At 26.5% G+C, this 14,618-nt stretch overlaps 1 protein-coding gene across 1 annotated transcript; it reads left to right on the forward strand.

The window, feature by feature from the left end:
• Positions 1 to 1,273: 1,273 nt before the first annotated feature.
• LOC114411560 lies at positions 1,274 to 7,543 on the forward strand. Its single transcript, XM_028375206.1, has 7 exons — positions 1,274 to 1,380; positions 3,296 to 3,417; positions 3,776 to 4,046; positions 5,208 to 5,788; positions 6,146 to 6,292; positions 6,381 to 6,643; positions 7,219 to 7,543. Exons 2-7 carry the CDS (start codon positions 3,345 to 3,347, stop codon positions 7,246 to 7,248), a joined length of 1,365 nt encoding a protein of 454 aa, XP_028231007.1. The 5' UTR covers positions 1,274 to 1,380; positions 3,296 to 3,344; the 3' UTR covers positions 7,249 to 7,543.
• Positions 7,544 to 14,618: the final 7,075 nt, after the last annotated feature.

The following is a 14,618-nucleotide window of genomic DNA, read 5'->3' on the forward strand; positions in this document are numbered from 1 at the left end:
ATTTTTTATTTTTTTAGTATGGTTGTTTAAACTATTTTTGCTTAAAAAATATTGTTCTGTTCATTTTAAGAAGTAAATTTAATATGATTCTTAAAAAATATACACTTATTTTAAAGTTACTTTTTGTAAGTTTAAACAAAAATCATCCTATATTTATTAAATGTATTAAATGCTATTTATTATTATACCAAAAAAATGATATATCTATTAAAAGTAATATATAAATATGTATATATAAGGAAAGTTCCCCAAGCAATAATATTAAATGCTATTAAATGTTACCATTTCAAGTAATTAATGCACACCCTTTAAAAAATAAATAATTTAATTTGTAATATTAAATTTATCAATAATTTATAACTTTCTTTTTGACATTGTCCTTAAATTTTTTGAAATTAATCATTCTTCTTTTTCTACTTAATCGTGTCACCAAATTGTTACTCATCTTCTCTAATTCTAATAAGAAAGAAAGAATTTATCTCATTAATTTTCAACAATTAATATTTTTTGACTAAAAAACTTGTTAATTAATTAAAAATGCTCTAGGAAAAAAACAATTGATGGAACAAACAATTACGAAAAAGTCATATAAAAAGAAATAAATACTTTTCTAAAAAGTACTTTATAAAAAAGGACGGATGGAGTATATAATCAACTTAAATAATAAATAAAAGTTATATTCATGTACTTTTCTAAAGTTTTTCAATCTCTCATTCTTCTTGCTGCTTACACCTTTTGTGCAAGTATATGTGAAAATAAGAGCAAATTTTCATGTACTTGTGCATATTAAAATGTTCATACTTATGCATATTTAGAACACAAATATTACATGTGAAAGTAATAAAATTTAAATCTACTCTTATTTTAATTTGTACAAATTACTACAATTAATAACAATTATCAAAATTATCAAGAATTTAAAGAAGACTTAATTGTATTTTATATATTTGTAATTTGAATTATGCGTGATTTTAGTTTTTTATAATGTTTTTTAATCAATTAAGTATTTTTATTTTAAAATAAAGTAAATTTAAGGGATGCAAATAGATTACAATTAATCAATAAATTCAATCAATCCAACCCAACTTCATTTCAACAAGTTAGGTTGGATTATTTAGATTGACCCAATTATATTTAAATTGGATGATGGATTTATGAGTTTCAAACTTAACTAACTTGATCAACCGATATATATATATATATATATATATATATATATATATATATATGTTATCCCTGTGTTTTATATATTTTGTCGTCTTAAGTCTTTCACTGTATTTTCTTTCTTTAACGTCTCAGACGATTAAAGAATTAGACTCATCGTCGTCGTTTGTGCTCATCTTGATTTCTCACCTTGTTGGGCTCCATCCCCCCTCGTTGGTATGACCCTCTTTCTTTATTTTGTTCCCTTTCTATTCTCCATATTTTTTTTTCATTTTTCATTTCTTTCACTTTCCACTTGATAACTTATCTTTCAATTTCCATTTTTGTTTCTTTTATTTTCTAATTTTTTCTATGGTAAATTGTCAAGATCTACTATTGTAAAGCCTTTTGATCTCTCATTCTTCTAGGTGCTTACACCTTTTTGGTTTTTCCCTTTATCTCATAATTTCATTTACAATTTATATTTATTTGTCTTTTATTTGGTATATTTAGAAGTTGGAATGATCATAGTGTGGTTTTATGTCAATGGGGGATTATTATTTTAGATTGTTGACAATTTTATTAAACTCAAACCAGATCGGCTAATCTAACTAGAAACTGGACATGTGACCGATTTTGTCACCATATCACATTTGCTTCCAAATCGGTGTTGACATTATTGAATCGAATGCGAATCGAATTAAACCGACCAAACAACTTGACTCAAATGAACCATGGAAGAAATAGAAAAAAACCTAAAAATATTGTTGTTGTGGAGAAGGTAGAAAAAAATATTTATTAAGTGACGGCTAGGCATATATGAAACTAGATTAAGAGATTTAGGGTTAAGAAATGTTGAAATGGGCTAAGCTATTTTGTTGGGCTTGTTTAAATTATAATAAAAATACATGAACATATAAATGTAATTTAAAAAAACTATAAAAACACTTTAGGCAAGGGATGAAAGACAAAATCACATATATAAAATAAGGTGACTAAACCAGCATGTCACAAGCAACATTTAATGTATGTGTTAGACTAGATAAATAATCCCAAACATGTCCCAACTTTTATAGAAAATATCTGCTTTGACTGGGTATGAATATAAGTATTATCCAAAATTTTTAAACGGGAATGAAAAGAAGGATAAGTATCTAATTATCCCTAGTCCGTACATGCCATTGTTATATTTTTTGTCATATATATATATATATATATATATATATATAAGATTTTATTGTTATAGCTTTTAAAAATATAAATTAATTCTTAATTATTTATCTTTTTTATTCATTATTTTTATAAGTTATTTGAATTAAAATATAATTAATAACTTAATATATAATTTATTTATAAATGCACAAGTATATTAAAATTATAAAATAATGTAACAGGCTACCCACAAGTATCCCCAAACCTGATTAGATCTGACTAGAATGAGAAGAGAGAAGCTAAAAAGGACATTAGAGGAACTGGCCAAGAGGGGTGGTATGATAAATAATATTAGTGAAACTTTGGCCTTTAACCAAGTTAAATCGAATCGTGTGATGTATGTAGCCGATTTCACCTAGTTGTATAGTTGTATAAGGTGTTATTATTGTTCCTTACTTTTATTGATACTCATGGTAAATTATAGTTGTACAAAAATGCAAAAAATTTCAGCCAACAATTCCTACCCGCAAATCTTTATTGAAGTAGGATGGTTTTTCTTTGCTTTATGGGGATTTATTTGTCAGATATAATCAACATGGGAAAACTTTTTTAAGTTTATGTTATTTTTAATTTCTCCTTTTACCTTATTTGTTTTGGTTATTAGGAGGATTCCTAACCCCATGTTGTTCTCTGTTCTTATTCTCTCTTACTTCTTTTTTTTTTTTTTTTACAATGGTCAATTATAGTTGTGACTTGGATTGTTGATGTGAAATGTGAACTTTGACTAGCTGAATTCTTGAAACTTTTGGTGGAACTACATGCATTAATGCCTTTTAGTTTATATGTATACTTGCATTCATTTGATATTTCTGTTGTTTCTATTTCTAGCATGCCACCTTCCTTTAATAAAAGGATAATAAAAAGAACGAGGATCGATTTCAGGTTCCTAATTTATTATATTTTACTTTTGTTATTGTTGCTGTTCTTATCTAAATCACAGCATTCAACATTAGTTAAAGTGAAGCTTTAAGGCTTTGAAGGGGAGTAAGATGAGCGAAAGTGGTAGAAATACGTCTTCATCAGAGTGGAACTTGAGAGACGAACCTGAATTTGCATCTTATGGTAAGGCAATTTGTTTGTGCTTTTTTTTTTTCGAGTTCTGAACTTGATATATGCCACCTAAGGAAGGGCGTCTTCCACTGTAAACAAATTATTTGACTCTTCGAATGACATATTATATGCAACCCAAGTGTCTTCATGAAATTAAATTTGTCATTGAAATTTTGTTACTGGGTTCATGTCATTTTGATCTCTACAACTCAAAATATATAAGAAAATGAAATTATTTTTCAAAAAAAGCTACGATCCAGGAAAAAAATCACTTTATTTTCATAAACTAGACCATAAAACATTTGTATATCAGTCAGGTGCTTTTCTTATTTGAACACACCTAAGTAATAGCAGTTTGGGTCATCAACAGGAGTTGCCAGTAGCAATAGTTCAAAGTGGTCCAATTTGAAAAGAAATGATGAGTTAAAACCCACAATGGGATTTTCATGCGAGGAACCTGTTTCTGGACGCAAAGGTTCAAATAAGGATGATATTGCGAATACAAATTACGGAGTTTGGGATGCAACAAATGCACAAGACACTGATGGAAGTTACAACATGCAGATCTCTCCTGGGCTTGATGAGGATTATAAAAATAAGTGCAATCAATCCCTAAAAGATGGCTGCAGTAAACTATTCAGGTTTGTTTCTCCACTTACATCAACACTAACCCTTTTTTCGGAAAATTAATGGAAAAATATTATTATTATTATTATTTCTTTTTATTTTTTTATTCTTTATATATACATAAATGTTTAATTATTATGTGTGTATATATATAATTAAAGAATAAATAATAATAATATATGTTTCATAATTATATGTTAATTTTTAATTATATTCCTGATTTTTTTAATGAGGCCCTTAAATTTATATTTATTATATATATTAATTTTATTTTCAATTCATTTATGTTTTCATGCTTGTATACATATAGGCACGAACAAGGGAGATCTTGCATGAATTTTTATTATTGAAACATTAAGTCATCTAATGTTTTTAGCTCTTTAGATGATCACATGATAATGTGATGTTTGTCACGAATAATACACTATTTTTTGGCCCAATAGAGTATTAATAGTACTGTGTACTTTTTGGTCTATTATTAGTATTAATATCCTTTATTTGTCTTTTAATAGTAATAGATAAATATATATAATATTTTATATAGATAAGTTATAGAATAGAGTTTATTAGTAATCTGTTTGAGTATGTTTGTTGTTAATATATTGTATCCCTCAATCAATGACAAATCAGAATTGTAACATTTATCTCTTTTAGTTATAGAATGATAAGAGTAGAAGTAGAGTAGATTTCTTCACCTATTAATGGTGCTTTCATGGGCCTACTCACCTCTAACACACTCCACCACCTCCCATGGATGTTCCGGTACGGTGTTTAACAACGTTTGAATTTTTTGTTTTATTTTCTTTATCTTGCTGTATTTATGCAACGTTCAATAGCCTTGTATTAAAAAAAAAAATAGATTATGGAAAAGTTTAGAGGCTGAAGTTCTTAGGTCCCTTAGATAAACTTAATTGTCGATGTCATGTTCCATCCTTTTGTCAAATATTGTACTTTGTCCAATGTTTTTTGTATGTGCTTGTCCTCGGAAGCTTGTTTTTTTCTTATGGGTAGTTATTAAGTTCAAAGTATGATAACCTTAGAAAATTTTAGATCTTTGATATGATTGTGCATTGTATGCATAATATTTTTTCAGAGGAGAGATCCATCAACCTATTTGATGAGTAACTCTTATAATACTTTTTATTTTTTTACTTGTTTGTCTTTCTTTGGAGCAGGAGTAGGAGTCGGAGCCCTCCACGTAGTTTTAGGTGGGATTCAGGTAGGGTTGGAGGATTGACACAACCATATTGTAGAGATTTTGTTGCTGGGAAATGCAGAAGAGGCAACCGATGTCGTTTCCTTCACCATGACGATCAAAATTATGGTAATAGCTGGGAAAATAGACACATATATTCTGCTCCAAATGAAAATAATAACTATTCTCGTACAATTGGAAGATCATATAATAGAACTTGCTTCCATTATGCACAAGGAAGGTGTAAAATGGGAGCATCATGCAAGTATGTGCATCATGACAATTTTGATAGAAGGCGCACAGAGAGTTGTTTAGAGCAGGGTGTTCAACATGGTACAAACCAGAATAGATTGCATGGTGAATCAACATTTTCAAGTGATATCAAGAAATCCAATTGGACTGCAAAAAATGATAGTGCCAACGTTCACACTTCCCAGACAGTAGGTGCAGACATTTGGCTTGATAATGAAAAAATGTCTCCTCCTAATTGGATTTATGATGTGAGATCTTCCATCCATATTAACCAAGAGCAAGGGCAGAGTAAGCAACAAGTTGCTCCAGGTAAATTACTTGCTTAATGTTCCTATGATTGAAAAACCATTTAATTTGCTAATGGAAACAAATTTTTGAAAAGGATGGCTCACTATACACATGTGATCTTAGTAATATTTTTTACCTAATACTTAGTAAAAATATTGTTAAATTTTTTTAGCAACTTTTAAAAGATAGTTAAATATAAATAAATATTATTAATATGTTTTTGTAAAATTTTAAATGTTATGAAAGGTTTTTAGTAAATTTTTTACTAAATGTTAAGCATAAAAATGTTACTAAAGATCACATAGTAGTAACTATTACATACAAAAAAAAAAGCTATTGATTCAAAAATAATCGTAAATTTTTCTTCCATTATGCCAGGACAAGTATTGCATCAGAATGTTTCTAAAACATTCATCAAGCCAGAGCCTGTTGTTAGATTCCCGAAGCAGCGCGATCCAACATGTAATAGTAGGGAGCAAAAGAATGTTAATGCAACTGGGGGGGTGTCCCTTGCCTATTTTCCAAGTAAAAATATTCCAAAATATATAGTATAATCCCATCATTGTTATCTAAGTTAGGACAACATTTTGATGACTCTAGTCTGCCTTTTCAGATAGACAACTTGTGAAGAATGAGCATCCAGTTCAGTTGAAGGGGATTCATACATTTAAATTTTCATTGGTTGAGTTCGTTAAGGAGCTTTTGAATCCAACATGGAAAGATGGTAAAATCACCAAAGAAGATTATAAAGCGATTGTGAAGAAAGTTACTGACAAAGTAATTGATACAGTGCAAGGGGCACATATTCCTCAGACACAAGAGAAAATTGATTGCTATTTATCATCATCAAAATCAAAGCTTAACAAACTTGTACAGGTCAGTGGTGGTTCTCCTACAAATTTCCATCATATGTATGAAGAATTCCAAATCTTGTCTTAGTTGTCTACCATTTTCTAGATGAATATGCATGTAGCTCCAACTGCACAATTTTTTTTTTCTATAACGCTTAATTTGGATGTTGAAAGAGTTGTAGGAAAGTTGTCCATAAATATGAGGTTAAATTTTGAGGAGAGATTTTTATCCGCTCCATGGATTTTACACATGTTACTAAACTTTGTCCTTAAATGTTGGACTAAATAATCAAGTGATTGGATACAAGGATTAGTATGTTTAGTTCACCCCATACCCTACAGTGGTGCGAATGGGTCATCCTTTTTCTTTAATTATCAAATTGTTTACAACTGATCTCTGAAAGTTTACATATCCATCTTATCTCCAATGTCAAAGTTGTTTCATTTTTTGGGTTCTACTCCCCTATTCACCCAAAAAAAAAAAGATGTTTCGTTTTACCAGTTATGAATCATGATCTATGTTAGCTTCTGAATCTGCATTTGAATTTGAGTCATATTCATTTTCCGACTTGCTTATGATTATTCTCCTTTTGGTTACAGGCATATGTGGAAAAGTTTCAGAAGGCTTAGTGCAAGTAAAGAAATTTGGCTGTGTAATCTGTTGCCTATATTTTATTGTTATTCACTCAATGGAAAACATAATCTGCGGACCTCTCTTTTGGGCCAAGTAGTACTTTCGTTTTGTATTGACTGATAAAGACTTGGGCTTATTGTAACAGCTTGCTTGCGTATTCTGTTTTTATATTGCACAAGTTTTTTTTTTTTATCCCATTTAGATCATATGACAGTAGAATTGCAGAACCTTTGTAGCTCATATACATGCAAACAAAGTTGTTTCTTGTTTTCTAGTATTTTCAGGGTAAAATTTTGGGTGCCTAGTTATTAGACATTAGTTTATAACACGAATATCAGGCCAACTGTTATATGGGATAATGCTAGATTTTATATAAAAGGAGGTTTAGCATGTGACTTGAATCAATTACCTGTTGATCCTTTTCATATGAAATGATTTTAAAAATAATTCAGTAAAATGACTAAATATTCTTAAAAATGCAAAAAATAATGTCTTTGCTTAAATAATACAGTGGTTGTAATAAATGTAAGTAAAACAGTTTTTGGTTAGCAAATTTGTTCGTATTTTTTTTCCTTCTGTACATAAATGTTTGTACTATAATTGACTCTCGAGTGTAAGAGAATTTAATTTTGGAGATTAAAAACTTAATAAAAGGCTAAAACTGAATAAACGCTTCCACGTATAAATTATATGTAAAAAGTCTTTTGTACTTATACTTGTTGGTACAATTGTAGAACTACTAAAACATGCACACTGTACTGACTAAATGATGGACAAATAGGAAATTTCATGAGATAAAGGAAATTAGCATCCATAGTTTGGTAAGTTCATGGCGTTGCATTGATGAACTTTAAAGAACAAAATATTTTGCTAATTTGAGTTGGGCCAAGTTGAAGCCCAAAATAGATTTAGAACCCCCCACCAGATAATGCATCCACTCCCTTTTTTCTAAGTACAATCCCTTTCCCTATTTTAATTTTGTCATAACTTAAATGACCTTTCTTTTTTCAGACCTTATTCTTTCCCTCACACCGTTGCAAACTCCCTTCCCCGCAATAATATAGATTTTGCATGGAAAATATATATTATTTTTGTTAAGTATTTATTTTGGCTTAATAAAAACACAACAAAATCATATTTTCGTCTCTGCCCAACACAATAAAATCATAATTATATTACAACCAAAAGCATGGGAGGTGGGGGGATTGGAGAGGGTCACAGATGTCTTTTCATTTCATTTCAAGTAACAATCCAACTACATTTAAAACACACACAAGACCCGCCCTGAGATTTTTGGGGCCCTCGATGAACCAAAAGATATTAAGCCCTCATAATCATTTAATATTGTCCTCTTTAAATTTGTTTTTTACAAAACTCATTAATAATATGTTCATAATATCAACCTTCTTTTAAAACTTTTTTTTATATAAACAACAAAGCAAAACTATTTAATCTACCCTATGACATAGTAAATTGCAATTAAAATTTTAACATTTTTAATTTCAAGAAACTTCTTTCAGTAAATGCAACAATAACAGAAATAATTAATATTATTTAATAAATTATACATGCTTCAGGAAAGCAATTAAATATCTTCAAACTCAATATTATGAAGCTTGATTTTGATTCTTGTTAAAACTTCTCTGATGAATTTTAATTATTCAAGTAAAATTTTACCATAAAGATCATAAGAAAGAATTAACATCTTTAAGAGAAGTTTTACTGTTTATTATTTTTTATATTCCTAATTTATCCATTTTATTTTTTGCAACTAAACAAAAATAATTCTTTAAGTCCACATTGACATTGTTATATCATAACATTATATACAAGTTTTATTTTAATATTTATATAGACATAATAAAAAAAATTGTTTTTTCTCTAAAAATGGGGATTCGAACCCTAATCACTTCCACATACCGTTTCTTCACACTAAAAACATTAAAAATCATAAACAAGTAGCATTTAGTAGTTAATCAGAGTTTTAATCATTTTATTGTCTTTGATTACTTATTCTCTCAAATACCCTTCTTTTTTAAATAAAAAAAAATGATGAATTCGTTGGCCTACTGAGAAGTTGGTTTTATAGTGTAAATGGTTTGATCCTATTCCCCAAGCAATAAGGTTAGGTAATTATGGCAATGTTGCAATATAAAATCCAAGAGATATCAAAATTATAGTAGCTCAATAAGCAAAGTTTTGTTGACATTCTTATGTAACACAGTAACAGAGGAAGGGCTAATCTCTTTGTTGAAGAAAATTGACGTTGAAGGCAAAGAAAATATAAAATTCATATCGAATAGTAAAGAAGAGGAAGAATTTCTTTACGAATACATAAAAGAAGATGAACATCTAGAACACGCGGAGGAAGATGATGATGAAGAAACTTATGAAGAGACAAATTCAATTTAAGTTATAGAGTAAAAAATGTGGTAGCTGTGCGTGTGTCCTATTCTTAATTTTTTTTATGTGCTATTTTGATGTATACCAATGGAAGGTTGTTAATTTTTATGGGGTTGCTTTAATTATTTATATGCATTTCTATTTTTTTTATATACATTAGTTACTAATGGAGTAATTTTTATTTTTATATGTATATAAATAGAGTACTAATGGTACTCTCTAACACTCTTTGTTAAAGATTCTATGATTTGATAAGAAAACTTACCAAAAAAATGATAATTTTTAATAAATTTTAATGAAAGAGAACTAGAAAGTATGAAATTACTAACATTTCTCATATAAATATAGATACAGATTAAACACACAATAAAAACATTAACGTTGAAGGAAGGGAGAGAGAAGAAGAGATAAAAAGAATAATACTTTGTTATTTTTTTGAAAGAGCGTCGTTCTAAATCTTAAAAACCTGTAACTTCCCTACTTAATAATATGTTTAGTTCCACAAATTGGATATAATGTAAAAAATTATTAATTATAGCTTTCAAATCTTAAAAACATGTTATTAAGTATTAACCAGTATATACCTAACCATTTTCACTTTCATTCACACATAATCATCCAAATTCATGAGTCAATTTTTAGTCTTAAGAAAAAATGATTGTAATAATTTTTTAAACACATTCTACTATAATTAAATTAATTTTTTCCAAAATATAAAATTTTATTAATTGCGCTTCTGATTGATGATGTTTAGTCATAATTTATAGTTTTTAATAAATTTAAATCAATAATAAAGAAAAAAGTGTGCTAAATGTGTTAGCTCTCATTCCGAATTTAGGATTGAAAGGCTTCACGCAACCACAAATCATACACATACAAATAAGAAACTAGAATGATTGAAAACCTCAAAGAATATTTTATTTGTCTTATTGATTAACAAATAACAACAATAATGAGTTGGGCCCAGCCGGGTGTCTCTAATTGGAGACCTAATCTAATCATAACTAATTCAATAAATTTGTTTCAAATTCCATCTTAATCAAAATCGAAATTGACTTTCGTTTCTAAACTCTGTCTTTAACTATTCTGTTTCTAAAATCTATTTGGATTTTTATACCAACGATCTACTGATGCACATGCACTTAAAATCGCTTTATTTTGCATATATTTTTAATAAGTAAGGTTGATATTTCATTCCTTGAATTTAATATTTGATCCTATAATTAATGTATGATCAATGTTTCAAAAATATGAAAAATAGTAAAATATAATAAAAATACGTTCTTTAAAGAGAAAATATGATATAAAAAAAACATTTACACTCACAAAAATGAGAGCTTAATCTTATCAGTGTTTCACTTGTTAAAAAATCAAAAGTGAAAGTTTTTATTGAATGTGTTAACAATGTATTTTTTTTAGGCATCATCACATTAATATAAAGTATCTAGCAGTTTTGTTGGTGACTAATATTTGTCATAAAATCTGATTGATTATTTTAATTGTGTCTCCCCTCCTAATTATATTTTCTTCATCTACAATGTCTTTCTACCATATAATTTCAAATAAAATAGTTTTATTTATTATTTTTTCCATAATTGTCAATATATAGCAAAATCATTTTATCTATAATAATACATACGAAAATGTTTTTATATGACATTCTTAAGAGTTTTGAGCAACAAATTCATTTGATTTTTTTAAAAGAGAATTCATTTTAAATTATATAATAATTGCAACATACAAATTTTTTTTTCAATAAAAATATTTACACATGACATTCTATAGAGCTCTAAGTAATAATTCATTTGCTTTTTTTTTAAGAGAATTCATTTTAAATTATATAATAATTGTAATGTAATCTATAATAATACATACCCAAATGTTTTTCAATAGAAACATTTACACATGAATTCTATAGAGCTCTAATCAATAAATTCATTTGTTTTTTTTCTAAAGAGAATTCATTTTAAATTATATAATGATTGTAATGTAATTATAATAACTTATTGCAATCATATTTTTTAACATTATAATTATAATAATGAAATAATTAACAATGAATTATGATAATTATACATATTATACTTATTAATATTATTACTAAACTAATTGTTTATAATGAATGCAAGTATAATACTTATTAATATTGTTATTTTTTTTTTCTTGGATTAGAGTTCACACAGTTATCCCCCAATTCATTGTAGTTCAAGTAAGTAAAAAAAAACATTTTAAATATAAAATAAAAATATTCAATGTAAAATAATCAATCATTTTTAAATACTTAATTTAAATTAATTGGGATTAATATATAATTTTAATTTTAATTAATTAATAACATTAATATATTTTGATTCAGAATTACTACATATTCAAATTAAGATAAAATATAAACAATTTAGTGAGTGAACATAAATTTAGTTCTTATTTTTATTAGTTATATTTTTTAAGATATAATAATTAATTGGATCCTCAACTGACTATTTATATTGCACAAGAATAATTAATAACTTTAAAATTATTATATTTATGATACATTATTGATATCTAGCACAAAAATATTAATTTTAGTTTATAATTCCTAATTCAAAATTTTGAAATATTTTATATTATTTTTTATAAATGACGTGCGTCACATGAATTTAAGTTTCAATTTAGAAATACATGATTGAAAATGTAATTTATAAATATATATTTTTTTATTATAGCCAACAACTCTAAATTTAGATTGTTTGTAATATTATTTTTCAACAATTATATAAATTACTAACCTACTTAATATATAATTAATTATTATTTCTCTCATTGTATTTTTCTAAAGTCTACCAACAACCATTAATAATTGACAACAATAACTAATAACTAAATGGTTAAAATAAACAAGTAAAAATTATAAATAATTCTTATTAAAAAAATTAAAAAACTATATATTTAAAATTTATTCTATAAAAATATTTTTTTAAAAAAAGGTTTAGCTATGCGTGACACGGATCACAATACTTTGGTATATTAGATAAGGATTGGTAATATATCATAATTAATTTATGAGAATTTGTACAATTCAAAATGATTTGATCTTGCAATCCAATACATTAAAAACGTTGAAGTCATTGTAAAGGATGCTTTTTTTTCTTTTCAATAATGAATTGGTATAGTTAATTTTGTATAGTTTTTACATTTTTATAAAAAAATAAAGTGTTACTCTTTTTCTTTAATTTTCTCGTAAAAATTGTATAGATGAAAAGTATACATATATAATTACTTGTATCAGTTGTATGAGCAATATTTCTTGGGGGGGTTTCCCCGTCCTTACACAAAAAATAGCAATATTTCTATTTTTATTTTGTCTTCTTTCTCTCTAAAGTAAATATTTTGAAAAAAAATTATATATATTAGGCAATATTTGTTCCATATAATTTGAAGGAATAAGCCGTTCTAGATATTGATGGAATTTCTATTTTTATTTTTTTAGAAAGAAAGACTTATTTTCCAAAAAAAAAAAGGGGGAGCATTTTCGAGTTATTTTTTAAAAAATCTTAATTAAGAACTTGATGACATTATTTTGGCCCTGCCCAAGGAAAAAATTATTGTTTAGCCTTTTTCTTCATCATATATATTATTATTGATTTTCTATTATAACTATAAAAAATATAAGTTCATTGTTCTGCTTTCTCTTTGACAGTTTTACGTTAGTGTAAACATCAATTAAAGAGTTTCGTCCACACATATGCCAAGAGTTTTCGTAAATTCCATTTGTGATGATGGTGGATATTATTCACTGTTTCAATTACTGTGAATGGTAATTTATTTGTCGATGCTAAATTTTGTTCTTTATGTTGACGCCAAGCCTTAGAATGAAGATCATGTGGGGGTTTTGATTGAAGGTTTTCATTCAGCTGCCAATTTAAGGAGAACCATATGTCCCTCCTGTTAACCAAAACTGTTTTATGTTTTGAGTTATGATTTCAACAATATACGTTAAACACTTTCAAATCATGTGTTGAGGTTAAGTTGGAATCTAGCTTATGACCATCATCATTATTTTCTCTAATCCTAAATTCCTATAAACCGAGGCTAAGTTGGAATCATGCCCAAGGCGGATCCAGGTTATTGGGTGGGGGACAATTATCCCACAAGATTGATTTTTTTTTTTTTATATGTGTAATTAAAAAATTTGTTCCCATAGAAAAATAAATATTACCCTCATAATAAGATCAATTGTTTTAAAATATATTTAAGAAAATATAAAAAATAAAAAAGAGAATAAATTGATACTAATTTTATTTTTTTATTCCTATAATTTTTTATAGTCTTGATGATAAAAAAAATCATAAAATATTTTTAAAATATAAAAATACATAAAAGATAATTGTAATTTATCAAAACATAAATATTTTAATTTTTTATCATAATATCACCTATTTTATAATAATTGATGATATTATTTTATATGATAATATTATAAACTATTTCTTACTCTAATAATTACATGCGGGCCATAATTCTTCTGTACATCTATGACTTTTGTGTATATATATATATATATATATATATATATATATATATATATATATATATATATATATATTACGGATGTTACGAGAGAAACAAATATATTGTTTAATACATATGATAATATATAATTTATTATATTTTTAATATTCTTTTAAATTATCCTTTTAATTTATCATTTTTTTCAATTATTCAATATGATAAATTGTAAACAGAATAAAAAGTTAATTTTGTTAAAAAAAATAGTGGTCAAATTAGATATCATCAATTGCGTTAATCAGCATGTGCAACTCATTTAATGAATGATTTTAATTTAAACGAGAATAACAAGCTTCTCTCTTTAGGCATTCCTTTTTGATGAAATCTCTTTAGACATTCTTAAACAAGAATTATACACTTTAATGAAGGATTATTAAATATTTATTTTTCGTTTTTAATCTCAGGTATTTGTAAC

The sequence above is a fragment of the Glycine soja genome, chromosome 5, assembly GCF_004193775.1.
Source record: "Glycine soja cultivar W05 chromosome 5, ASM419377v2, whole genome shotgun sequence".
Classification (NCBI taxonomy): Eukaryota; Viridiplantae; Streptophyta; class Magnoliopsida; order Fabales; family Fabaceae; genus Glycine; species Glycine soja.